The sequence below is a fragment of the Opisthocomus hoazin genome, chromosome 21, assembly GCF_030867145.1.
Source record: "Opisthocomus hoazin isolate bOpiHoa1 chromosome 21, bOpiHoa1.hap1, whole genome shotgun sequence".
NCBI lineage: Eukaryota > Metazoa > Chordata > Aves > Opisthocomiformes > Opisthocomidae > Opisthocomus > Opisthocomus hoazin.
The window spans coordinates 16,620,118-16,646,938 of record NC_134434.1 but is presented as its reverse complement, the minus strand read 5'-3'; the positions used below and the strand labels follow the sequence as shown (position 1 = coordinate 16,646,938).

At 62.6% G+C, this 26,821-nt stretch overlaps 2 protein-coding genes across 2 annotated transcripts in view; one reads left to right on the top strand and one right to left on the bottom strand.

Moving 5' to 3' along the window:
* Positions 1 to 890: 890 nt before the first annotated feature.
* AANAT (aralkylamine N-acetyltransferase) lies at positions 891 to 2,821 on the bottom strand. Its single transcript, XM_075441072.1, has 3 exons — positions 2,662 to 2,821; positions 1,737 to 1,891; positions 891 to 1,390 (listed from the first exon to the last, which is right to left on the bottom strand). Exons 1-3 carry the CDS (start codon positions 2,816 to 2,818, stop codon positions 1,085 to 1,087), a joined length of 618 nt encoding a protein of 205 aa, XP_075297187.1. The 5' UTR covers positions 2,819 to 2,821; the 3' UTR covers positions 891 to 1,084.
* A 14,419-nt stretch (positions 2,822 to 17,240) lies between these two features.
* UBE2O (ubiquitin conjugating enzyme E2 O) overlaps positions 17,241 to 26,821 on the top strand; it is a 66,609-nt gene continuing 57,028 nt past the window's right edge. Inside the window, exon 1 of the mRNA XM_075440691.1 lies at positions 17,241 to 17,627. Within this exon, the coding sequence (XP_075296806.1) occupies positions 17,241 to 17,627 (387 nt within the window). The remainder of the gene's footprint in view (positions 17,628 to 26,821) is intronic.

The following is a 26,821-nucleotide window of genomic DNA, read 5'->3' as shown; positions in this document are numbered from 1 at the left end:
CCCCTCCCGTGTGTTGCTTCGGTGCTGGTGGGCCTCAGCCCCCAGGCTGTTAAAGGCGGGGGGTGTGAAGCCCCCAGCCAGGATGTCCTGGGATGGTCTTCAAGGGCTGGGAGCTCAGCTCCTTCTGTCCACAGCTGCTCTTGGGGTGAGCCCAGGAGCTCGGGGGCCCTGCGTCCCTCCATCCCTCCCTCCATCCCTCCTTCCGTCCCTCCTTCCGTCCCTCCCTCCATCCCTCCCTCTACCACGGGCCAGTTTTCAGCCCCGCTCCGTCCCTGCTCCAGCCAAAGACGAACACTTCACCTCATTTGTCTCTTTTTGATACTTTTTTTAAAAGCTGCGGGGTTTTTTTGCCCCCTTAATAAATTTCTACCTGTATTTAATGAGACGCACGAGGCCTTTTCTCCCTTCCCGGGCGTGGTGACGCAGCACTTTGAGGGGGTTCTGGCTGTTTCGGTGATGGGCGGGAGAGGGGCAGAGCTGGGAGCGCTGGGGAGTGCGGGGCTGCGCTGTCCCCCGGTACCCCTCAGACCCCTCCCTGGGAGGGGGACAGGGCTGGGAGAGTCTCCAGCGGAAGGGGAAGCCGAATGCCTGGAGCAAAAAGACCCTCCTGAGCCTGCCCGCGGGCAGAGCCACCCCTGCCCGTCTCTCGCCCTTCGCTGAGTGACCTGGGACTGAATTTGCCGCGTCTCCCCCAGAGCCGAGACGCCGCTGGGTGCTGGGTGGCTCCCGGCGCTGGCCGGTGCCCCCGCTCCGGCTGTCGGCGCGAGGTGACGCTGGGAGCAGGGCAGGAGCGCACAGGGGCTGCCTGGAAAATCACCGCCATCTCTTTATTCGCTGCTTCACGACAGCCCGAGGCGTGTGCAGACGGCTTGTCCTGGGCCAGCCGTGGGTCTGGGGGGGGGACTGGTTGGGACTGGCCTCCCAGCGAGGGTCTGCGACGTGCGGAGGGTGGGCTGGGGCCGGCCGGCGTGGCTGGAAGGCAGATGTGGCCAGGGCCAGGTGGGGAAGAGGTGTAGCCATGGCGGGGATGGAGAGGGGCCGCAGCCCCTTGCCCACCGCCGCAGCCTCTGGGCACCGGGGGGGCTCAGCAGCCGCTGTTCCTGCGCATGAAGGCATGACCCCGCACGGGGTGCTGCATCTCGACGAAGGCCAGCTCCCCCACCGTCACCTCGCAGGGCCCCAGCGCCTCGAAGCCGCACTTCTGGTAGAAGGGCACGAGGAAGTCTTCGCACATGAGCAGGGCGCGGCGGGCGAAGGGCAGGCAGCGCAGGTGCTGCAGGTACCGCCACATGAGGATGGAGCCCTTGCCCTGCTGCCGGGACGCGCGGTGCACGGCCAGCACGTGGATGTGCACCGCCGTGCCCCGCGGCTTGTGCAGGGTCAGCGCCGCCTGCGGACGCGGAGCGGGGGTTAGCGCGGCCGGGGGGGCCCGTCCTGGTCCCCCACCCTGTGAGCCAGGGCCCGCGTCCTCCCCTCGAGGGAGAAGGGTCCCGGTGCCGACCCCCGTCACCTCCCCCCCGTCATCCTGCAGGCTTTTGAATTTTAAGATCAATACTGTGGGGAATTACTGAGTGTCCGTAAAAATAATTAATGAGAAAGTTCGTTTCCACCAGGGCAGCCCTGTGGCAATGAGTCTTGGGCGCAGGCTGGTGCGTAGCCTCGGGGCGCTGGGGAGCGTCTCCTCAGGCCGTGCCTCTCCCAGCGACAGGCTGGGAAGAACGGGGTCCAGCGCTTACCTGGCTGAGCCTGTCCTGGTCCCAGAGGGAGCCGATGATGAACGCCACGAGCCGCCCTTCCTCAAACCAGCCGAGGGAGAGCTCCGGACACAGGCTCAGAAAGTGGCGAATCTCATCCAGGTGGAGCGGACAGTCCCCGGAGACGGATATGAAGGCTGGAGAGGGATGGCGGTGAGCACAGCGAGAGGGACCGAGGGCACCCGAACCCCCCCCCAACACCGATGGCGGGGGGAGGTGGGATGTGATGGGGAGAAGTGGCACGTGTCCTGCTGCCAGCTGGGTCTGACGGAGCTCGAAGGGCCAGGGATGGCTCCAGGGAGCAGCTCCGCTCCTCCGAAGGCGGCCCCCAGCCCCCCGGGGACTGGCCCCCCGCTCTCGTTGCTGATCCCAGGGTGCAGGGAGGAGCCCTCCCTGCCTCCCCGCACCCCTGGCCTCGCCCTTGGCAGAGGAGGGAGCAATGGGCCGGGTGTGCCGGAGTGAGGGGAGCTGGGGGTGCCTGGGATGGAGGGGAGGGGGAGGCTGCTGGGGGTGCATCCCAAGGTGCCCCTGCATTAGGAGGCAGAGCGTGACATCCTTCCTCCCCCCACCCCCTCCTCTGGCAGGGCTGCTTAGGGAGAGCTGCTCCCCACCCACCCGGTCCTTCTCCAGCATTGCCTCCCCCCATCCCCACCCCGGGCACCTGGGCGAGCTGGGGGCCGTGGGTCTCCCCCTCCTCAGCCACAGCCCCCCCACCTCGCTGGGAGCCTGTGGTGGCCTGGCCACAGCCCATCGCCGCCCGCTCCCTGGCTCATCACCCACCAGGACACGCGTGGGGATTTTGCCACCGTGGCGTGTCCCCAGGGAGCAGCAGGGACTGGTGGAGGGGAGGGACAGGGCATCTCCAGCCGACCCCGGCAGCCACGACCCCCCCGGGGCAGCCCCTCACCTTCCCGCTCGATCTCGAACACGCTGACAGCGTCCTCGGGGCCGAGGCAGCGAAACTCGCTGGCCGGCAGCGTGTGGCGACGCTGGCCCCCGGGCGAGCTTCGGGCAGACCTCAGGCGGACGGGCTGCAGGAAGGGCAGCGCGCTGAGCGCCGGCATCCTCCTCCTCCTCCTGCCCTGCTGCCCTTGGCTCGGTTCGGGCAGGCTTGGCCCCCGCGGTGGCTCGGCACCCTTTGTTTCAGCCAATCCAGCACCCTCAGCTGCCGAAAATACCTGCTGGTCACACACAGGGTTAGGCTGCTTGCCACCCTTCTCCCGTACGTACGTGTGTGTGTATATTTATATACATATATATACATATATATACAGCAAACACCCGCCCACAGTGACCCCGTTGCTGCTCTGCCGATGCTGTGAGCTGGGGCCGGTGCTCAGGGGCCGGCAGCCTGGCACCAGCCGTGGGCGTGTGGCAAAGCCCCGGCCCCAGGGACCCAGGGGACAAAAGCCCGGTGACCAGCTAGTGGGTCCGGGCGGTGGGACAGAGGAGGGACAGGGGTGGCTGGAGCAGGGGCTGTGGGCATGGGGCTGAGCATCCTGCCCAGCACCGCCCAGCCCGTGGCAAAGCCCGGCAGCGGGAGCGGCGGGAGAGCCCTGCGGCAAGTCCAGGGACAGGCAGGGTGCGAGGTGGCTGCGGGGAGCCGAGAGGCTGCAGAACAAACCCCTCTGGCTGAATGCTGCCTGTGGCCCGGCCCTCTCGTGTCTGTGGTGCTGCGTGGCTGCGCGTGAGTTAGCGCTGGGCACCATGCCCGCGCCGCGGTGCCCCACAGAATCACAGAATCACGGAATGTTCGGGGTTGGCAGGGACTGCTGCTGTGACCTAAACTTGAAGTTGGAGTCTTTCTGTGCCTGTACTGTGGGGGCAAGAAACATTTCCCTTTGCAGAAGGTCTGTGTTTTCCCTCTGTGTCCTGTTACAGCCCCTCTCAGCCCTCGCTGCTGGGGTCCCAGCCCGCCAGCACACACTCTTCGGCTGTTACAGAATCCCAGCATGGTGGGGGCTGGCAGGGCCCTCTGTGGGTCCCCCAGCCCAACCCCCTGCCCAAGCAGGGTCACCCACAGCAGGCTGCACAGCACCGTGGCCAGGCGGGGCTGGAATATCTCCAGAGAAGGAGACTCCACAGCCCCTCTGGGCAGCCTGGGCCAGGGCTCCGTCACCCTCAGAGGGAAGAAGTTCTTCCTCGGGTTCAGCTGGAGCTTCCTCTGCTTCAGTTTGTGCCCATTGCCCCTTGTCCTGTCGCTGGGCACCACTGGAAAGAGTCTGGCCCCGTCCTCCTGACCCCCACCCTGCAGATATTTAGAGGCATTTCTAAGGTCCCCTCTCAGCCTTCTCTTCTCCAGGCTGAACAAGCCCAGCTCCCTCAGCCTCTCCTCGTAGGAGAGATGCTCCAGTCCCCTCCTCATCCTCGTAGCCCTGCGCTGGACTCTCTGCCCCAGCATGGACACGGCGGGCAGCCAGGGCCGCCTCCTTGGGACAGCCACGCTGCTGGGATTTACACCCTTTTGTAGCTTGCTCAGCTGACAAGCGGCACAGCTGAGCCCCTGTCGCACTCTGAGGCCACGTCCACACTCGCCGACGGAGCCGAGATGGGTCCATGGCAGGGTGAGTGGGTGCCTGCAGCCACAGCCTTGGCCATCCATCCTGGATTAGGTGCCCCAGGCTCTACTCCCTGCCCCAGGAGCTCCAGGCAGCACCTGGATCACCCCGGGACATAGCCCTGCAACGCGGGACCCCAGACCCCTCGGTTCCCCCGGCAGGGTCATCAGCCCCGAGCTCACCCGGTGGCGTCCGTCCTTCACAGCCCGGCCAAACCCCTCGGCCCGGATCGGAGCCTGCAGCTTCAGCCTGCCTCGCCTTTCCCGTGCACGCAAACCCAGTCAGTAAGTCCGGAGAGAACCGCCAACGGAGCGAGTAACTTTGCTGCGCGGTGTGACCCGCAGGCAGCAGCAGTGGGAAGCGCTCCCCGAGCTGCCCAGCCGCCCCTGCTCCGCCTGACGCTCCAGCGATCGGCAGCACAGCCCGTGCAGGGCCAGGTCATCCCTGATTATTGTTCGAGGGCTGCCGGCTTCCCCTGCTAATTATAGGCTTGCCTCCAGCTAATAGGATTTACAGAAATAAAAGCACTACAGCACAAACACTGCGCACGGCAGAACCGGCACAAGCTGGGAATTTTCCATCCTGACGTGCCGAGGGCCGGGTGCCTGAAACGCCTGTTTTATCCCGGGGGAGGTGCGGCGGGGTGTCGTCGTGATTTTACTTTTGTGCTGGCTCGGCAGCAGATGTGTACCTGAGGGACAGGGTCCGTCAGGGAGCGAGGGGCTCTTCGGCAGGGAGTCACTTCGCATCCCTGATACCGGTTCCAGTCACCAAGGGCCAGCTGAAACGGTGCTGGGAGCGGGTGGTTCATGCTCCCGGGAATATGGGAGAGGGACGTTAAAGGGGTGGCCAAGCTGGAGGGGAGAGTGGGGTGCTGGGGGCTTGTGGCGTTTGTAGAGGTTATTGTCAGCTCTTCTGGAACTCCTGGCCCCGCTCGTTGGATTAGGGGCTCACCCACCGGGACAAATCCCGGAGCAGGCCAGAGGGTCGGCGCTGGGCACCCGGAAAGCGCAGCAGCGGGTTGATGCCGAGCGGTGCCGCGCGCCCGGGGCAGGTTCTGGGACGCGGCTGGCTCAGGCCCGGGGACGGCCGAGGGAGGACGGCAGGGCAGAGCCGAGCACGGCCGCGGGCAGGGCTGGCCCTTCGCCGGCCGCGGGACTCAGCAGCGGCAGGTTTGCTCGCCGACAGCCGCTGCTCGTCGGGCCTCTGCCCGGGAGCCGTGCTTTATCCCAGATCGCAAAACGGCTGCCAGGAATGGAGCGCTGGGAAGTCTCCACGGGGAAATCCACGGAGCTGGGGTGGTCCAAGACCTCGTGTGTGAGGGGCTGCTCTGTTTTTGCTAGAGATGACTGGGAAAGGGAAATCGGACCCCTCCAGCTATTTTTAGAAATTTCTTGAGACCCCAACCAGCAAAAGCCTGGAGCAGAAGTCGGTGATGGGGAAAGGCTGCTCCTCAGCTTGTTTTCCTCGTGTTTTTTTCCCCGCTGGCACTTTATTCCTGGCCACCCCGGCTACACAGCTGGAGGGCTGACACACCGGTTTTCTGGAAATGAAATATTTGCTTTGCTTCTCAGCTGCCTGCAAACGCAGGAGCCTTCTGCGGGAGGGCTACGCAGCACCCGCAGAGCGCAGGGCGACCGGCCGCCCTCCCCAGCACAGCCCCGCAGCTGAGCCCAGCCCCACGGCCGCGGGGGTCCCGGCGCTGCGCTTACCCCTGGCAGCACCCAGCCTGTGGAGGGGAGGGCAGCTCACAGCTCACCCCGCGCCACTGTGTGAGAGCCAGAGGGAGGAGGAAAGCCCTCCCTCCCTGGCTGAAGCCGTTTGTCTTCCGCGCTCCAACACAGCCTCCTGCATGTTGTTCAAGCCGCTTCCAGCCCAGGCGAAGTGCTGTGCTGTAACTCCGTACCAGACCTTCCCGCGGCGAGACCCCGTTTGCACGGAGCGGCGTCCCAAACGCTCGCTCTGTAGCTTCCCCCCGCCCTGGTCTGTGCCTGTGCGCTAGGGATCAAAGCATCCCCACGGTCCAGAGCTGCTCACCTGTACACAGACCGGCCAGTACGCCGTGACCCCCGAACGACACCTTTTTAACCATGTGACGTGAATGTCTGCCCGGATTTGGAGCGTGACTTTTTAAACGAGCTGGTCGTAAGGTGTCGTCCACTCGGTTTCAAAGCCAAATGTTCTTTGCAGAAGAGCCTGGGTTCTCCCCACGCGCTGAACGCCGAGGGTTTCACCGCAAAGCGTCCCTACGCCCAGGTTTCGGCAGGGTGTGCTGGAAGCGTGGGGATGGGACAGGGGCTGTGACGAGGGTCCCGCTCCTACCCCCACCCAGGTCACCTCCCAGGCAAGCTGAGCTCCGCGCACCGGCCTCCTCCGCTGTGGGCAATGCCCCCGCCCTGGGACACTGGGCCCGGCGGGTCGCAGCAGCCGCGGTGCCGGGGTGCGAGGGAGCGCGGGTGCTTACCGGCCGCGGCCCCGCGCCGCTCCAGCGCTGCCGTCCCGCAGCTGGCACGGGCAGCGCCCGCGGCTTTGCCTCCGCTCCTCTTCGCCTGCCGCACCTCCCGCAGCCCCTGCTTATATATTTTGTTATTTATGGAGCACGTGATGGCACGCTAAGGAGTTTATAACCCCGATGAAAGACAGGGAGAGGTGAGAGGCTTTAAGGTGACAGGCCAGCAAACGGATCCCGTCAGGCTTTTATTCCCCTCCCGTGTGACTGCCTGCAGAGGGATGAAGCGTTTAGCTGATTGCGCTGCGCCGCGCCCCGTGCGAGCCGGGCAGGGGGACCGGAGGCCACAGCCCGGGCAGCAGAGCAGGGTCCTGCGCCCGGCCTGGAGCTCTGACGGCAGCGGGAGCCCGCAGGAACCCGAAGGCTGCCCTGAGGAGCGTGGATCTGCTTTCTTGGTGCTGAGGACGGGGAGGCTGCTGGTCATGCCAAGCGCGATCGTTGCCTGGGCTTGGGTGGCGGGGAGTGTCTCAGGGGAACGGGCTGGCTTCTTGTAGGGTGGGGGGCCAGACCTAAGGTTTCTGCCCCAAGGAGCTCACTCCAAAGACCAAGCATCTCTCCTCCATGCAGCCCTCGGTCCCTTTGCCTGGATAGGCAAAGCTCGCAATATTTGTCCCCATCAGGACATGAGCAATAAAAGGGGGATTATCCCAGGCGTGAGCTCCTAGAAAGGAAATGGCTGGGAAGGTCAGCAAAAATAATAATTAAAAAATGTTGGCAGCGTCAGGAACCAGATGCAGCGCGGAAAGAAGCCTGGAGCAGGAGGCAGAGCTGGCTTTGCCCCACCGGAGACCTTTCCAGGGGAGCTCAGGACCTGCTTGAGCTTCCAGCCGTGGGCGAAGGGACCTGGGGCTACAACCTTACCTCCCTCTTTTAAGTTATTTTCATGGAATTGAAAGAGAAATATGACCCAGCAGCTTTCTGCTCTTCAGAACTGGCATTTCAGAGCAGCCGCTAAAACTGAGCCCAGCAGAGCAGAGGCCGGCCCGTGGCTGGAGTTGCCAAGCAGGGGTGATGCTCTCCGCGGTTCAGCTGGGTCCGTCTCTCCCTGCTCCTACACAGCTGCAGAGCATCAAACACTCCACTAAACCAGAGCCGCAGCAGCGTGCTGAGATTTACGTATTTAGCAGCTCTCCCCGCGTCCTCGAAGTGCCCCGAGCTGCGGCTCGGGCCCCGCCGCCGGGCTGGCCCCTCCGCTGGGCTGCCCGCTCGGGAAGGCGGCCGCGCGCTCCGGGCAGGATTCGCAGCCAGGGGCGGCTCGGGGAGGCAGACAAATGGCTGTTTGTCCCCTGCTCTGCCAGGGCCCGGGCATGAAGCCGCGCAGACACACGCGCAGCTCGGCGCCGCTCAGCTGTGCCGTGCTCGGCCGCCGTCCCCGCCGCAGCGCTGGGCTATCCCGGTGCTCAGAGGGATCAAAGCTGCGTTTGGTGGCTGCGCTGTCCCGAGAATCGGGGTTCTTTTACCCAGTGTGCAAAAAGGCGCTCCACACGCCGAGCCGAGGTGCCTGCTTACTCCGTGTCCGCGCAGAGCTGGGCGGTGGCTCGGCAGAGCTGGCACAGCGTGGCTAACGCACACGAAGCCCTGCGGCGTGGCCGGCAGCGCCTCGCGGGCTGCTGACAGGCATGGCTAACCGCCCGCTCCCCGTGGTCCTCAGGAGTCTCCAGGCGGCAGTACCCTCCCTTTCCGCCGCGCCCGCTCGGTGAGGAAGGGGATTTCTGTGGTAGGAGGCTTCTGCTGCTTGAGGACGGGTGTTTTTACCATCTCAGCTCCTTTGTACTGGCAGTTTTGTTTCGGTTTGCAGCTATCCTAGGACCTTGTTTTAATCACAGCTGTGGCTCTCCAAGGCCACTGTGCTAGTCCTTATCGGTTCCTTGCGTTCTTTTCTATCCTCCCCTTCGCTGTTTGCCACCACCGGCACCTTCTCTGCGTACCCCAGCTGGAGCAGCAATGAGGGGGCAAGTGGCAGTGCCGCACCCCCCCGGGGTGACATCCTTTCCCTCCGGCTTTCGGCATCCTCTGAGGCCTGCTTGCTCCGGATCAGCTGCAGCCTCCGTAGTCCCGTGGCCTCGAGGGGCAGGGTCTGCCATCGCCAGGGACTCAGGTGGCATCAGGGTGGCACCATCCAGGCAGCTTTCTGTCCCAAGCTCATGTAATTATTCACGTAATTACCACGCTGAACACCCTGCTTACATCCCTGTTTCGCACCTTCCCCTGGCTTAGCCGAGGGGGTCCACGTCCCCGCAGAGGGTGACGCTTTTCCTCTGGCAGTGGCATGACGGGGACGGCAGCGTGGCGTCACCGCAAGGTCAGCCGCAGGCTCCCAGCTCGTTCTGCCGCGTCTCCTGGCCTTGCCGTTGGCTGCCGCGGACTGGCAGCACGCCAGCGCTCCTCGTTGCTGTACCCTCACGGCAGGACGCGGCTCTTCGGACGTACTCGGTGTTTCCAGCGCTTGCCAGCCTGGCTGCTTGCTGCTTTTGTCCCTCGGTGCTCCCCTCTCGTGCTGCCGAGGGCAGTCCAAAACCGTGAGCAGGTCCTGCCGCCAGCATGCCTCCAGCCTCTCCGCTGGAGCCGGGCTTTCGGGGCGGCTTAGGAGCCTGTGAGTAGGTGCTCTTTTAAAGCAGGAACACAGGGCTCCTATGGACAGCAGCCAGACCCCAGCCCCGGGCTCAAAAGAGACCCTAGAGGGGCTGCTTCTGCTCTGTGCTCTGAAATGTTAATGTGCGTATAATGTATATAATATGCAAATATGCACACACGTGGCTTTCCTCTACTCTGCCCTGGTGAGGCCCCATCTGCAGTGCTGGGTCCAGTGCTGGGCTCCCCACTTCAAGAAAGAGGAGGAGCTACTGGAGAGAGTCCAGCGGAGGGCTACGAGGATGAGGAGGGGACTGGAGCATCTCTGCTACGAGGAGAGGCTGAGGGAGCTGGGCTTGTTCAGCCTGGAGAAGAGAAGGCTGAGAGGGGACCTTAGAAATGCGTATAAATATCTGCAGGGGGGGGTCAGGAGGACGGGGCCAGACTCTTTCCAGTGGTGCCCAGCGACAGGACAAGGGGCAATGGGCACAAACTGAAGCAGAGGAAGCTCCAGCTGAACCCGAGGAAGAACTTCTTCCCTCTGAGGGTGCCGGAGCCCTGGCCCAGGCTGCCCAGGGAGGCTGTGGAGTCTCCTTCTCTGGAGATATTCCAGACCCGCCTGGACGCGGTGCTGTGCCCCCTGCTCTGGGTGACCCTGCTTGGGCAGGGGGTTGGGCTGGGTGACCCCCAGAGGTCCCTGCCACCCCCTTCCATGCTGGGATTCTGTGATTCTGTATTACTCCTTCTGGCCCATCGGCGCAGCGGATGCCCCTTCCGTGCAGGCGCGGGGCCAACTCCCTCCGCAGAGTCACCGGGAGCCAGGGAGGGGACGACGGGACGCTGCTCCATGGCCGGTCCGGGATCCCAGCGCCGGGCAGGGGACGCCGGCCTTGCACTCTGCCTCTGGCCTGCACCAGGTCGACGCGTGCCTCTGCAGGGCTGGTGGGTCGCGTTTCTCCTTTACGTGGGCCGCGGAGGAAAGAGTACAAACAATTGTACTTCAGTTTGGGGATGGTTGCACCCGTGTCTGCTTGGCCACAGCAACCTCAGCCAAAAGCAGGAGGCCGGGGACGGGCAGGGCCGTGGTTTATCCCCCCGAGCGGTGATTAGCCTCCTTTCCTTCGCGCTGCTGGGCTGCCGTAGTTCCTAACTAGGTCACGGCCCCTCACGACACAATCCCCGGGGGTTCAGCAGGGGCTGCTCCGGGAAGAGAGGGCCGGGCGGGTGGGGAGGGGTCGGCAGTGACAGCCCTCCCCCCCCAGTCCCAGACCTCCAGGCCATTTAAATCCGGTTCTGACTGGGACTTGGCAGCTGGGTGACGTGTCGCTGGGGCATCCTGCTGCCTGCTTCCTTGGGTGTTCCAAAAACGTGTAGACATGGCGCTTCGGGACAGGGTTTAGCAGGCGCGGGGGTGTTGGGGTGGCGGCTGGACTCGATGAGCTCAGGGGTCTTCAACCTTGATGATTCCATGATGCTGTGATTCCACAGCTCCGCAGGAGCTCTCCTGCCCGCAGTCCGGCCCTGGCACACTGCTGGTGGGAGCCAGGGTGACCCCAGGGACCAGCTGCTGCCCACAGGGACGGCAAATCCTGTGTCCCCGAGCAAGGCTGGGCCCGGACCAGCCCCGTCAGGGGGTTTGTGAGGTCTCGGTCTCAGCAAAAAGGGTGAGCGAGTGTGGGAGAGGATTATGCTTGCACAGAGTTACACACACGCAGGGTGACGCCGCTCTGAGGCCGTTTGCGGGGGGCAGAGGTGATGACTCCAGAGGTCAGGAGGATGGGGCCACACTCTTCCCAGTGGTGCCCAGCGCCAGGACAAGGGGCAACGGGCACAAACTGAAGCAGAGGAAGCTCCAGCTGAACCCGAGGAAGAACTTCTTCCCTCTGAGGGTGCCGGAGCCCTGGCCCAGGCTGCCCAGGGAGGCTGTGGAGTCTCCTTCTCTGGAGATATTCCAGCCCCGCCTGGCCGCGGTGCTGTGCAGCCTGCTGTGGGTGACCCTGCTTGGGCAGGGGGTTGGGCTGGGTGACCCCAGAGGGCCCTGCCAGCCCCTGCCATGCTGGGACTCTGTGATTCTGTGATGGGGGCAGGAGGGCCGGGCAATCCCGTGCAGGATGGGGGACCCCAGCAGTGCCCTTCCGCAGGGCAAAGCCTTCCCGCTGCCCACCCGGCCCGGGGAGCCTGCCCGCGCTCGCTGGGGCGGCTGACAGCTTCCCGCACGCCGCAGCTCCTCCTGCTCCCCGCTGCGCCCGGGACGCGGCGGTTCCTGCGCGCGGTTCCTCCGCACGGCAGCGACCAGCTCCCGGCCCGGCCCCGCGCGAGCACCCGCAGAGCCTCCCCGGGCCCCGAGCAGCGAGCGCTGCCCCGAAGGGCCCGGTGCGAGGGCACCGGCTCCTCCGGGCAGCGGGCGAGGGGGTCCGGGGGCACGCCGGGCTCCGGGAAGCGGCAGAATCACAGAACCACGGGTTGGAAAAGACCTCGGCGGTCGCCGAGCCCGCCCAGCCACCCGCCACCACCGCGCCGGCGAGCCTGGGCGCGGGGAGCTGCTCGGCGGGGCGGAGGGTGCCGAGGGCCCTCCCGCCCCGGGCCGAGATCCTCCCAGACCCCCGGGCTGGCCGCAGGCGCTGGGGCTTCCGGGCAAGGCCCCGCCGGGCCGGGGCCTCCCCCCGCCCCCCGCCGCACCGGGAGCCCCCGGGACGGCCCTGCGCGGCGGGAGGCGGCGGCCCGCCAGGGGGCGCCAGAGCCCCGCCAGCCCCGGCGGCCGATACCGGGATGCCCGGTACCGGGCGGGAGGAGCCGCACCCGGAGGGCATCCGGTACCCAGAGGGCATCCCGGTACCGGGCGGGAGGAGCCGCACCCGGAGGGCATCCGGTACCCCGAGAGCATCCCGGTACCGGGCGGGAGGAGCCACACCCAGAGGGTATCCGGTACCCCGAGAGAATCCCGGTACCGGGCGGGAGGAGCCGCACCCCGAGGGCATCCGGTACCCCGAGAGCATCCCGGTACCGGGCGGGAGGAGCCGCACCCCGAGGGCATCCGGTACCCCGAGAGCATCCCGGTACCGGGCGGGAGGAGCCGCACCCGGAGGGCATCCGGTACCCCGAGAGCATCCCGGTACCGGGCGGGAGGAGCCACACCCAGAGGGTATCCGGTACCCCGAGGGCATCCCGGTACCGGGCGGGCAGAGCTGGCATCCAGAGGGCATCCCGGTAGCCCTAGGGCATCCTGGCACCCCAAGGGCATCCCAGTACCGGGCAGGCATCCCGCTTACCCGGAGGGCATCCAGTACCCAGAGGGCATCCCGGCACCCGGAGGGCATCCCACACCCCAAGGGCATCCCGGTAACCCAAGGGCATCCCGGCACCCCGAGGGCATACCGGCACCCGGAGGGCATCCTGGCACCCCGCAGGCATCCCGGTACCCGGCGGGCATGCCGGTACCCGGCAGGCATCCCGGCACCCCACGGGCATCCCAGCACCCCAGCACCCTGTGGGCATCCTGTTATTCCCCAGGCATCCCTGGTACTCCAAGGGCATTCCTGGTACCCCACAGACATCCCCAGTACCCTCCAGGCATCCCCAGCACCTTGCGGGCAACCAGTACCCTGGGAGAACCCCCAGCACCCTCCGGGCATCCTCAGCACCCTGCAGGCATCCCAGCACCATCCCAGCACACTCCAGGCATCCCTGGCACCCTGCAGGCACCCTGGTAGTCCGAGGGCACCTCAGCACCCAGAAGACATCCCCAAAACCCACTGGGTGTCCTGGTACCCTGCAGGCATCCCCAGTACCCGGCAGGCACCCTAGCACCTGCTCCTTAATCCCTGCGAAGATGCCCTGTGAGAGGTGCACCCAGCGCCAGCAGGGCCCCAAGGGCGAAGCACAGGGCTTGCTTTTCACCAGTATCTCCCTGTCGAGATACTGGTGATGGAACTGCCATAAGGCGGTTAGATCGCAGGGGCAGCTTGCTTGCAGGGAGGGTGCTCTCCTGCGGAGTGGAGGCCATCGCTCCCTGAAACAGCCTGACAGCAGGAATTGTCCCTAAATGGGGCGGGGGGGGCTGCTTGACGCGTGTCCCTTTGCAGAAGTCCTGCGTGTTCAGACCTCCTGCCGAATGGGTCTCATCTGCCAAAGGAATCACGCGTACAAAATGTTTCTTGGGCTTGCCTTGGGCAGTCGGACTTGCTGAGGTCATCGAATCACAGAATGAATCACAGGATCACCGAATAATTTGGGTGGGAAGGGACCTTTAAAGCCCATCGATCCCAGCCCCCTGCCATGAGCAGGGACGTCTTCACCCGGATCAGGTTGCTCAGAGCCCCGTCCAACCCGACTGTGAATGTTTCCGGGAATGGGGTCTCCACCACCTCCCTGGGCAACCTGTGCCAGGGTTTCACCACCTCCACTGTAAAAAAATTCTTCCTATATCCAGTCTAAATCTCCCCTCTCTTAGTTTCAAGCCGTTGCTCCTTGTCCTGTCACAACAGGCCTCGCTAAAAAGATTTTCCCCATCTTTCCCACAGGCCCCTCCAGGCCCTGGCAGCTGCTCTCAGGTCTCCCCGCAGCCTTCTCCTCCCCAGGCTGAGCAGCCCCAGCTCTCCCAGCCTCTCCTCCCAGCAGAGGGGTTCCAGCCCTCGGATCATCGCTGGGGCCTCCTCTGGCCCCGCTCCCACAGCTCCAGCTCTGTCCTGTGCTGGGGGCTCCAGAGCTGGACGCAGGACTCCCGGGGGGTCTCAGCAGAGCCGGGCAGAGGGGCAGAATCCCCTCCCTCGCCCGCTGCCCACACTGCTGGGGATGCAGCCCAGGGCATGGCTGGCCTGCTGGGCTGCCAGCACACACTGCCAGGTCTTGTCCAGCTTTTCATCCACCAGCACCCCCAGGTCCTTCTCGGCAGGGCTGCTCTCACTCCATTCTCCACCCAGCCAGGATTTGGGCTTGGGACTGCCCCGACCCATGTGCAGGACCTTGCCCTTGGCCTTGTTGAACCTCATGAGGTTCACGCAGACCCACTTTTCAAGCTTGTCCAGATCCCTCTGGATGGCATCCCGTCCTTCTGGTGTGTCAGCTGCACCACCCAGCTTGGTGTCCCCCACAAACTTGCTGAGGGTGCCCTCAGTCCTGCTGCCCATGGTATTGATGAAGATATTAAACAGTACTGGTCCCAGTACGGACACCTGAGGGACACCACTCATCACCAGCGTCCACTTGGACATCAAGCCGTTGACCACTGCCCTGTGGCTACGACCTTCCAACCAATTCCTCATCCATCAAACAGTCCGCCCATCAAATCCAGATCTCTCCAATTTAGAAGGGAGTGTGTCGAGGGCTTTACAGGGGGTCTCAGTGGAGACCTACACAGCTGGGCGTGTTGAACGGGAGAGGCTCTTTTCGACCCCCGGGGACTGTAACGTGCCCAGAACACATCAGTGTTGTGGCAGTCCACGCCCCGGGCTGTCGTGTCCCAAAAAGCGGACGAGTTCTCCTTCAGCGCCGCGTCCCGGCGGAAGCCTGCCTGAGCCCCGGCTGCGATCGCAGCACAGAAGCACACCCGGCTCAACTCCTGCTAACGAGCTGGCTGCCCCCATTAAAATCCCCCTGCCCTGAGCCTGCCAGTTGTGTAATGCGGTCGTTTGCACGGCGATTTGTGGCCACCTGAAAGCCCAGCGCTGCTTCTAGCCCGTGATTGCCCTGCGGGGGGACAGTTCCCACCCACACACTCTTCCACCCGCTGCCTGTATCTATATTTTATTAGCGGCTGTTACGGTGCACATTAAGGAGATGATGAGGAGCATCACCACGCTGGATCAAGCTGTGCTTTGAAACCTTGAGAGGAACACGGCGCCAGGTCAGATGGAACCAAAAGGCACCTTCCCCCCACCCCAAGGCCTGATCCTGTTCCCACAAAGGCACATTTATCCCTGACAGAGGAGGGAGAGCCCTCGGCGCCGCGACCCCAGCTCCGGGCGGGCTGGCTGCGTGCCCTGGGGAGCTGCGCCGCGCTCCCCACCCCAGCGCAGCGACGGGCAGAGGGTGCAATCCTGGCGCCGCAGGCTCTCGCGTGCTCAGCAGGTGCTGAGCGCTGCCTTTCCGCTCTCTGCTTCACCCGCTTGCCAGCGGCCACGGCTTGCGGCCAGAGGTCTGTGCTCCCAGCAGCACCTCCCTGCAGCCAGCCGTGTGACCACGCAGCGCTCAGCGGATATTTCAGCTGCCTTTCCCCAAGGCGATGCTGCTGTCTTCCCACCCAACGGTCCCTTTCGGCAATATTCTGTTCCTTATCCCTGGGGTCGAAGCTGAGAAACGCTCCAGCAGGGACCCATGGCACCACGGCCCCCTCGGGCCGACACGCTGCTGCGGGAGCGGCCGAACGCCAGCGTGGAGGCCGGGTTGGCCGGGGGGAGCAGGCGTCGAGAGCCCGGCACCGCCTGCAGCTCCCCGCTCGGAGGCTGGACGGGAATCCTCCGCACCCCGCCACCGCCCCGAGCACCCCGCCACCGCCCCGAGCACCCCGCCAGCCTGCCGCCCGCGCCTCGGGGCGGCCGAGCTCCCGGCACAGCCCTCGCCCACGCACCACCCGTCCACCCCTGCCCCTCCCCAGCTGCTTCCAGGGCTTTGGGGCCGTTCGCAAGGTTGGAAAACCCCAGCAGGCCCGAGGAGAGGGTCCGGCTCCCTCGCGGGGTGGGCGACCCCAGAGCTGAGCGCGGGCAGGCTTTTGTCCCCATGGCTTTTCCCGCCGGGAGGAACCGTGGAAGGAGCGACAGCAGCCGTGGATCCAAGCGGGCAGAGCAGCCTGTGCTGGTGGGAGGGAGAGGGAAGGAGGGAAACCCCCGCTCTGCCGCTCCTGGGGATTTTCCTGCACCGAAACAAGTCAGGCGGAGGATTTGGGGCGTTTTCCTGATATTCCAGCCGGCGCTGCACAGGCGGAGGGGTCTCAGGAGCGAAGAGACAGGATAACTTTGGGTGAAGCGCCGGCAGCGGAGCCTGGTTTGGGTGCCTTGGGCCTGCAGCGCAGCGGGACCCACGTGAGAAACTGTTTTGATCCCTGCAGAGAGAGGGGAAAAAACCCCAGTGCCCAAGTCCCTGGAGCCAAACATTTGGCTCATTTTCGCACTTTTAAAGGGCTTCCAGCAGCCGGAAAATCAACCCCGGGCTTTGCCGTCAGCTGGCGAGGGCAGGGCCCGGTGCTAGGGTGACTCCCAGCCCCTGCCCAGGGTGGGCGTCCCGGGGGTGGGGGGCTTTGCACCCCCTCCTCGTGCGGACGCCTGCGTCGGGGCTGCAGTGTCGCGGCTTTTCACCGCAGAGGTGCACGCGCTTCTGGGGCGAGACCCCTCAGCCGCTGCAGCCGAGCCCCGGAGCTGGTCTCTGCCCCACCAGGGACCGGGGACTGGGGAGGGTGCGGTGCAGCCCCCCGTGACCGGGGACGCGGGAAGATGCAGTGCAGCCCCCCCATGAGCAGGGACCACAGGATGATGCGGTGCAACCTCCTCCATGACTTGAGACCCCGGGACGATGCGGTGCAGCCCCCCCGTGACCGGAGATCACAGGATGATGTGGTGCAGCCCCCACTAACCGGGGACCCCGGGACGATGCGGTGCAGCCCCCCATGACCGGGGACCCCAGGACGATGCGGTGCAACCCCCACTGACCGGGGACCCGGGACGATGCGGTGCAGCCCGCCCCGTGCCCGGCTCCGCCCCCGCCCCCCCGCCTCTCCCGCGCGGTGGGCGTGGCGAGGCGGTGGGCGTGCCCCCCGCCGGGCCCCGCCCCCGCGCCGTTACTTGCGCGCCGCCCGCGCCGCCCGCCCCCTCCCCCCGCCCGCGCCGCGGCCGCGCGCTCTCCCGCTCGCCCGGCGCCATGGCGGAGCAGCCCGCTGAGGCGGCCCCGGCCCCCCCCGCCGCCCCGGCCCCCCCCGCCGCCGCCCTGCCCCTGCCGACCCCGCCGGGCGGCTCGCAGCGCCTGCTGTTCTCGCACGACCTGGTGTCGGGCCGGTACCGCGGCTCGGTGCGGTTCGGCCTGGTGCGCCTCATCCACGGCGAGGACTCGGACTCGGAGGAGGAGGAGGGCGGCGGCGGCGGCGGCGGGCGCGGGGCGGGCGGCGGCGCCGCCAGCTCGGGGGGCTCCGAGTCGGGAGGCCCCGGGGCCGGCGGCGCGGAGGAGGGCCGCGCCAGCCCGCTGCGGCGGGGCTACGTGCGGGTGCAGTGGTACCCGGAGGGCATCAAGCAGCACGTCAAGGAGACCAAGGTAACCGGGCGGCCTCGGCCTCGGCCCCCGCCTCCGCGGGTGCCCCCCCCGGCGGGCCCGGCCCCGGCTGCGCGGCCTGCGGGGCGGCGGGCCGGCTCCCCTCCCGCGGCCTGCGGGGCCTGGCCCGGGGGGGGGTGAGGGCTGCCTCTCCCGGGCCACCCCGGGCCTTGTGGCGGGGCCTTGCTGTGTCCCCGGGGCGGGGGGCCCTGTCCCCGCGGGGAGGCCGGGGAGCGGGGCACTGGGCGAGGCCTGGCCGGGGGGTGACGTGAGCGAGCCCCGCAGCCGGGGCGGTGGGGCCGCCATCCCCGCCGTGGCTGTGGGCATTGCCACCGCCTGTCCCCGGGAGCCGGCAGCGAGCAGGGAAACCTCCGCCCGAGGAGGGCTCCGGCAGCCAGCGGCCATGGCCTGCGCCCGCTCTTGTTTACGCCAGCGTTCCCCCCGCCGCCGAGGCGTGCGCGGGTCCGCGGCCTCCCGGCTCTGCCCCGAGAGCCGTGCGCGGCTGCGTGAGGGCGTCCCCGCTTGCCAGAGTTGGTCCGGCGCGGGGTCTGGCACGGGCTGCCCGACAGCGCGGGGACAAAAGCGAGCGAGCGGGCACTGCGCTGCCGCACAAAGGGGCCCGCGGGGACCGGGCGTCGAGCGGAGCGGGGCGGGCGGCCTGCGCTGTCCTCGCAGCCCCGCGGGTCCCGGCGCCGCTCGGTGCGGGCACGCCGCCCGCCCCGCCGTCCGGGAACGGCCCCGTGCGCCGGGAGCGAGGGGGAGGAAGGTGTGCTGCGGCCCTGCAGGCGTCGGCGGGATGGCGAGCGCTAGCGGAACGAGCTAAATTTAGCTGGTGGTGTCACTGGGCACGTGACCGGTTGGAGATAAGGAAAATGAAACAGGTATTCGGGAAAGGTACCGCCATGTGATGAGTTCCGGAAACCCTCTTTCTCCGGAGAGCCACGGTGAAATCGCTGCAGCCTGCCAGTAAAATCTTAGTGTGCTCTCGCGGCAAAAATTTTGTCTCAAGTTGAGCGTGGCGTTTGGCACCTAAACAAAGCCACCTCGGCACGGGTGAGTAAACACGGATCTGGGAGTTGTTTGTGGGTTCCCGGATCCAGAAGTGTTAGCTCCCGCTCGAGTCGCTTGGTAACTGTGCCCTCGGCAGCACGAGGACAAAGCTGGGCTGGGGAGGATCAGAAATCAAAGGCAGCGATGGAAATAAATGGTCAGTCTGTCCTTGTCGTGGTCCTTCTCCTCTGGTGCAGGATCTTTCCAGCTCGGGGGGTAGACCCTGGGGAGAAGTTTCCTACGTGCTTGAGGAATTTAGGTGGACTCACCAAACTAATTTTTCCATTTGAAAAGCTGCCCGCTGACAAAATTGAGAGACGTTGCATACGGTCTGCGCTGCAGCTCGGGGCTTCTAAAAACAAACCTGGCGCCCTTGGAGACCTGTTGCGGGACTTAGGACTTCACGGTTCTGAGCCCTTTCTTTAGCTGTCCGCTGCCCCAGTCCTTGCTGGGTTACACGGCCGGGTGAGCCTGCCGTGCCTGCCAGTGTCCGCGCTGGGAGAGGCACAAGCCATCAGCGCCACGTGGTTGTCCTGGGCGTGGAGCTGGTTGGCTTTTGGGTGCTGCTGCCCGCGGTTGTCTGCAGATACATCTGGTGGCTGTGAGTCGGACTCTCCAGCATCTTCGGCTGCAGGATTCTAGTTTGAAGTCCTTAAGAATGCTAACCTGCCCTGGGCGCAGCCAAACCGCGGGTTAGAGAGGGTGCTCGCTGCACCCTTCTGTTGCCTGCTATTACCCTGAGCTCTTAATTCTGTGGTGGGCAGAGGGCGAAGGTGTTCCTGGGGCCGGGGCTCTCGCCAGCCCCACCTTGTGCTGTCAGGTGCCCGTTCTGTGGGTGAGCTCCCCTGTCTGTGGGGAGGGCTGGGTGCCTGCCTGTCTCCGGTTTGCCGAGCACGGTAAGATCTGTGAACCCCGGCGCGTCCTGGGTAGAGCAAGCGTTGTAACCGAGGAGGGGGAGAAATGAAGTTGTTGCAAATGTGGAGGACAGTGAAGCAGCGGCTTTGGCTCCTAGTGCAAAGGTCAGCAGCAGTTTTCTGTACCCCTTTATAATCCTGGAACTTTCCTGTCTTTTCTTTACACCATGGGGGGTTAAAATACTTTTTTTTTTTTTTTTTCAGCCAGGGAAGAGGTAGTCTAATCACTTTTACTGTTGCTTCTAGAATTTCAATGCTTGCTGTTGCTCTTTCCTTTTGGGCATGGTAGGCAGACTGCCAGTCAAACCCAAGCGCATGACTACTGTTCTTAATAAGTAATAAAACTTTCTCTTGAAACAGACCTAGTGTTTGGGACAGAGCCCCACTGGCTCCTCCAGCTGAACAGGTGGTTTGTCCAGGTGCTTTCCTGCCTTTGATTCCTGTGGTGTGGTGACTGGCAGTATCATGACAATAACGTGAATAAAAGAAGAGCCAGGATGCCTTACCCTCTGCCCTCGTGAGTGCCCCTTTCCTGCCTTCCATGACCACTTCGAAACGCTGGGAGATCGTTGTTGCTGAATACTGTAAAACCCAAGCAGTCCTGGAGGGAGAAGTCTTTCCTTTCTGGATACATTGGCCATCCATGTCTTGTCTGACCCACCAAACCTGAAGAACTGTTCCTCTGCCATGGCTAAAGCCGGCTCTTGTCTTTGTGGTACCAGTTGAATGGAGATGTCACTTGCCACGGGGGTTGTGGAAGTGCTGCAAGTTGGTGTGAGCACTTGATGCTTTTTCTGACAAATTAGCAGAAGTACTTGAGTCTGAACTTTAATTTCGGGATTTCTCAGCTGCAGGGTAGCATTCCTGCTGCACGCTTGGGCTGCCTCGGGGAACTCTACAAAAATGCTCGAACATATTGGCTGTTAGTAAGGCTCAGAGGGTGCTTTAAAATGCTGCTGCCCTCCCTCCCGCCTCTCTCCTGAAGGCCTCGGAGCTCTCTGCCACCTTCAGTTTTCACAAAGGCGGTGCCTCTTGTGCAGGCAGGGACGCGGCGAGCGCGGGTGCTGTGGTTCAGCGCCGTACCCGCAGGCCTTCAGCCGGCCGGGCTGCCCGGCCCCCTGCCCTGCCGCCCGCTCGGCGGCTGCCGCGGGGAGCAGCTCGCTCTGACGCCACTGGATTTATGGGGGGGGGGACCCACAGGGCCTCAGGGTTCCCCTAAATCAAGGTGCAATATTTTTTTTTCATGTTTTTAGCAGCCTTTTGCTTTGTCAGATCCAGAACACCGCTTGGTTTGGGTGGCTCTATTACTGCGTTCAGCTCTGCTCTGGGAACGGGTGCAAGTGAGCAGGGCTCCTCAGACACCATCCAGGGCTGCTCAGCTCGTTAGCTGGGAATTACCTCGTGTTATCTCCACGAGTCTCTCAGAGTTCAACTCTGCTTCGTCCCACAGAGCTCTTCTGTTCCTTCCCACCCTTCACTGCTGTAATTTTTTGGCCTCAGATACCAAGTCATGGATATAAGGTTGCAGGAGAAGTTTCTGAAGATGTTACATTCTCATCATTTCAAAATTTTCGTGAATATTTTGTTTCTTGTCTGGATTCTGCCATGTAGTTGCTGCTGTGACCTAAACTTGAAGTTGGAGTCTTTCTGTGCCTGTACTGTGGGGGCAAGAAACATTTCCCTTTGCAGAAGGTCTGTGTTTTCCCTCTGTGTCCTGTTACAGCCCCTCTCAGCCCTCGCTGCTGGGGTCCCAGCCCGCCAGCACGCACTCTTCGGCTGTTACAGAACCACAGAATGGTGGGGGTTGGCAGGGCCCTCTGTGGGTCCCCCAGCCCAACCCCCTGCCCAAGCAGGGTCACCCAGAGCAGGGGGCACAGCACCGCGGCCAGGCGGGGCTGGAATATCTCCAGAGAAGGAGACTCCACAGCCTCCCTGGGCAGCCTGGGCCAGGGCTCCGTCACCCTCAGAGGGAAGAAGTTCTTCCTCGGGTTCAGCTGGAGCTTCCTCTGCTCCAGTTTGTGCCCGTTGCCCCTTGTCCTGTCGCTGGGCACCGCTGGAAAGAGGGTGGGATGTTCATCCTGTAGAGTGCCTCTGCGGAACCTATTTGCATCAGAGGGTTGGAAACAGAGCCTTAAAAATCTGCCGCCTTCCAACCCGGCAGGGCGTTTGCTGCCTGGGAGCGCGGCGGTGGGGCCAGGTCCGACGCAGCAGCAGGGGGGGAAGCTCTGCCTTGCGCAGGCACGGCCCCGCGCCGGGGGAATGCTGGTTGCAGTGCAGAGCTCCAGTTCTGTTGCAGCACACAAATTCAATGCCCATAAACTATTAATACTGGGTTTTATTGCATGATGAAGCTGTGTCTAGCCCTCTTCTTGCAGCTGACGTTTCAGCTGGTCTCCCAGGGGAGTTCTCTGAAACCACCTGATGTTTGCGGCCGTTAGAGGCAGGAGAAGAGAAGAGGCTTACTGGAATTTTTGCAGTTCTGTGTAAAATAGAGCCACTTTAATGGGTGACCTTTCCATCCTGTAAGTGTCCATTGCAAGGTTACGTACCCTGGAGTCGATTGCCCATTTTGCTGTGATTTGTTTGGCTCTTGCAATACAGGCTTGGGGCTCATCATTAGTGTTTTACTGCAAAGGTGGAATCTGGCACAGCTCGCGGTGTGGGCATCGCGGGAGCACTGCGCAGCGTGCGGTTGCTATGCGGAGGGTGGTTTTGTGGCCAGCCCGCAGAGCGCATGGCGAGTTCGGGAGCTGAGTGGCCACCTGGGCTAAGCGATTAATTCTAACTAGTCCAAACCTAGACAGGAGTGTTATTTTTAAACGGACGAAACCTCTCCCCAAGCAAGCCGTTTGTGACGTGCCCTCTTCCAAGGTGCGCTCACTTTCGATGTGCCGGTAGGGCTTAAAAAAAAAACACCCCTAAATTAGTAATGCTCTTAGGACTAGTAAACAAACTGATGCGCGCTAAAAGCTTCAGAAGGAATCAATCAAAGCTGGGACAGGCTTCGAAATACCTGTGTGAGTAGGGTGTTTTGCTGCGACTTTCTCATTCGAGCTCTTCCTTTGCTGATGTGATGCAGCTCCGGTGCAGGCGTCGGCGGGGAAGCGGCTTTGAGCAATTTCATAAAGTTACTTTTTTGACTGAAGATTCTTCGCTGAAGTTAAGTGGCAGAAGCTTTGACGGATGCTTTTTGGGGCAAGGTCTTGCTTGCTTGTGGCAGCGGTCCTCAGCTCCTCTCTTTAGGGGAAAGACACTGTTTTTAATGTTCAGCATCTGTGTTGGCACTGGGAAAGAACTGGCACTTGGGAAGCCTCTTCTTGATTGACTGTTTGACTGTTTAATTACGGGGGGGATTTCAAAGGCTCAGAAGGTGATGACACCTTCCTGAATGCTACTTAGGAAAAACCTGCCTCGTTGTTTCTGCTCTGCTGCTGCCTCCCACCACGTGCTGGGTTTTTGCCCAAATGGGTCGTTGTAAGCACGGGAGCTCGTACTTTCATCTGAGATCGTTGCGCTTGCTTTTGAGGTTGTCAGTCCTGAGTTTACTGGAACTGAGAAATGTGAGATGATGGCTTTCTTCTGTTTATGTAGTGCTCTGGAGCACTTGACCTGTGACTCAGTTCAGGCTCTGCCTTGCGCAGCTGGCGTGTCCTGCTCCCGAGACCTTGAGACCTGTGGCAAGGTAGGAGAACGGGAACTCCATCTTCGGGAACAAAACAACCCGTGGGGAGACTCCGTGGTAGCACCTGGGCTTCTTTCCACTTGCCGTTAGGCTGCTGAACGGATGCGTGCGTGTTGGTGGCTGAAACCAAGCCATTGTGCCAACGGGAACTTGCAGAGTTAACTAACTTCAGCCGAAGTCGGCTTCTCTTCGGGCAGGGTCTTGGGACGGGGGTTGGCTTTCACGGGTGTGGAGAAGGTTTTTGCTTTCTGAATGTCCAGCGTTTCTGTGAAGGGAGCAGGAGACTGGAGGGGGGTGTGGCGATCACGGTTGTAAAGGGTGATGAGAAAAACCAAGTACTGTGAAAAACGTGTGGTTTTGGCAGTGGAGGTGGTGGGGCTTACTGACAGCTGTAATCGCTGCAGCGCTTTCAGATGTGCCTGACAGATGTGCTTCTAGTTTTAGTGCTCCTCTCGGTCTGTGCCCAGCGAGTCAGGTGCGGGATCCCGTGCCTGCGGTGGTGAGCTGGACCGCGCGCAGCCCGGCTGGGTGTGCTGGGAGCCCCCCTGTGCTCCTTGGTAGAGAGCAGCTCTTACTGGGTGTTTCGGGATTATTCCTACCTGCCTCGTGTGTTTGGCTGTGCAGCTGGCAAAAAGAAAGTTCTGGAGTGGGGTCTGCTGCGCGTTCTGCCCAGCCTCCGGGGAGTGCTGGGACCGGGCACTGGAAGTGGCCTGAGGGGAAGCTGGGCGCTTACTGGGCTGAAATGTGCAGAGTGGTGTAGGTGGAAAGGGAGGTATTGGTGGTGGATGTAGGCTCGGTAACTGTGTGTTGGGGGTGGGAGGGGCGGGAGAGGTAAGGGGGAGTATGGGTGATGGTACACTTGTCTGCTGCCCTTAATTGTGTCAGGTTTAAAGCAACTTAATGGAGAGAGAGATCTAATGAGCACCTGGAGGTGGAATTCCTCGCTCTTACAGAGTGTGATGTGTAGATTGAAGCCAAAAACATGGCTTGAGAGTGGTCAGATTTTAAGACTAAGAAACTAAGAGCTCCGTACCTCGGCACAGTGTACCGACAGTAGCACTGAACTGTGCTTTTTGGGCTGTTTTTTGAAGAAGTGACATCACCTTTATGCGTTGCTCGTCCTTCTCCATCAGTCAGGTGCACGTTGCAGCTCTGTGACTGGAGAGGGTGATGGTGCAGTTCAGGGTACGGGAAGGCTAAAGCTGAACAGCGTTGCTGCCCGGGCGCTGTGAACTCAGAGCGTGCACCAAGGATCTCCTGACTTTAACGAGTGAGTAGTTAGAGGTGTGGAAGTGTGTCTAGAGCAGTATCTCGATGAGACTCTGTAGGTCTGGGGGTTTTTTTGGACTTGCTTGCTCTGTCAGCTTCTGGCATGGGGTGGAAGGTTGCTGGGGTGTGTAAGAGGAGCAGCTGGAAGCCAAGATCCAAAATGCTTTTTGTGCACTTATGCTGAGATCTTGAAAGTAGGATGCATCAAGCTAAGTCTTAAATAATTCGCCCCGTTCTTCAGGGGGTTTGAACAGCCAGCGCCCTGCTGCAGATGTGTGTTGGATGCTCTAGGCAGGTCGGCTGCTTTGTGGTTGCAAAGCTGATTTTTTTTTTTTTCTCCTGCTTTTGGCACTGTCTTTGAAATCATGACCTCTGTGTCTTTCCTCAACAGCTAGTGCTGTGACTCTTCGTGAAATGAGTGGGCAGCGTGAAGGCTGCTGGTGGGAGCTGAGACCAAGGACTCGCAACAAAGCAGGCTGGGAGAGGACAGGAGCACTTGGTATCTTACTGTAGCTGCCGGGCCAGGAAAAAATTTAACTCACGGGAGTAAATTTGAAACAGGGAAGCCCTGCTCAGCTTGCGTTTGCAGTGGTATCACTTCACTGGTTACAGTCTCCTGAGCTGAAGAGGAGCTGGGTAGCTGCGCGCTTGGTTCGTTAAGCAGCGCTTGCTTTGTACCGTGAAATTGCGCCGGTGGTACCGTGGGGTTCTGTAGTCAGCACACGGCGCGCACGGTGCCGGCGGCTTGGTCTTGCTGCTGCCTGTAAAGCTGTTAGCTTGGCTGCTTGCGAGGAGCTTGGAGCCTGACAGGGGCTGTGTCGTCACCAGCTGGAACGAGCAGGAGCCGAAGGCTGCTGACTGGGTTTCTTAGCCCAGCGCTGGGAGCTCTGGTGCATCGCTCCTGTTGGGTGGCCGGGCACCGTTTCCGCTCGTCAGTGGATGATGAACCTGCTGCTTAGCTGACGTACGCTAGTACTGGGAGAGCTGGAATTAGTTCCATCTCGACTGATTTATTTTTTTAACCTACTTTTGAAAGGATGTAACTTCTTTGAGAACAGAAGAATTTTGCATATGAATCATTTTTGTTTTAAGAAATGGCGCTGCTTCTCTGCTGGTAACTTAGCAAGCGAGCAGTGCTCCTCACCTTCGGAGCGTTCCCAGGCTCCGATGGGCAGTGCCTTCTGGGCCGCGAGTGCTGAAAGGCGGCAGGAGCTTTCCCCCTGGGGCGGCCCTGGGTGCGACGGCCGGCATCGGTGCTGCTGGGCCCCGGCTGTGCGCTTGGTGGCTGCTTGGTGCCGTCGCTGTTGGACCCTTCCTGCTGCGGAGTGTGAGCTGGCCAGAGGGTGGAGAAGCTTCTGATGTTCCTCAGTGCGGTTGTAGCTAAAGCCTCATGTCTGGACAAATTACTCTCACCCCAAAGCATAAACATGGGTTATTTGGCATATGTGTAAAGTGGGAAGCTTGGAAACTAGATGGCACGCCGGATGTCTTGCTGTTGGAGAACTTGAGTTTGATTTGATTTTACTCACGTGAGTAACTAGTGCCTGAGTAACCCAGCACTTTTTGAAGTGAGTTTAGTAGAGACAACAGTGACAGGACGAGGGGTAATGGTTTTAAACTAAAACAGGGTAGGTTTAGGCTGGATATAAGGAAGAAATTCTTTACAATGAGGGTGGTGAAACACTGGAATGGGTTGCCCAGAGAGGTGGTGGAGGCCCCATCCCTGGAAACATTCAAGGCCAGGTTGGACAGGGCTCTGAGCACCCTGATCCAGTTAGCAGTGTCCCTGCTCACTGCGGGGGGGTTGGACTAGATGACCTCTGGAGGTCCCTTCCGACCCAAAACTTTCTATGATTCTATACATCTGGTGAGCTGGGAGGGGTGCAGGGCTGGGTGATCGCCAGAAGAGATCTAGCCGTGAAGCGCAGCCTAGATGCGGGCCGTTAGCTTGGTGCGTCGTCGTGTTGCCAGAACCAAGCGGGTGTTTCGGGCCCCATGGCTCAAGACGTGCTCTTCCGTAGCTGCTCCTGGACCTCCGCCCTCCGCGAAATCCTCGGCAGCAGCGCACTGAGACGTGGCCGGAGCTTGAGCAGCGCCCTGGTCACCGAGGAGCCCTCGTGTTTCCCGGGTCCGGCTTTGCCCCGTGTTGCGCTGCCGTGGCCGCTTGGCCTCGCCTGCTGCTGGGGGGCCGGGGGTCTCGGCCCTGCGCGTGGGGCTGCGGCGCTGCCCGGCCCTCGCCCCTTTGCTGGCTGCTGGGGGGGGTGCGGAGCACGGCGGGGCGT

Excerpts from the sequence above, each read along its gene's own strand:
- AANAT (XM_075441072.1), bottom strand. The coding sequence starts at position 2,818 with ATGCCGGCGCTCAGCGCGCTGCCCTTCCTGCAGCCCGTCCGCCTGAGG. Across the intron at positions 1,892-2,661 it reads GTTCGAGATCGAGCGGGAAG|CCTTCATATCCGTCTCCGGG; the intron begins GTGAGGGGCTGC and ends ATCCCTCTCCAG. Across the intron at positions 1,391-1,736 it reads ACCAGGACAGGCTCAGCCAG|GCGGCGCTGACCCTGCACAA; the intron begins GTAAGCGCTGGA and ends CCGCGTCCGCAG.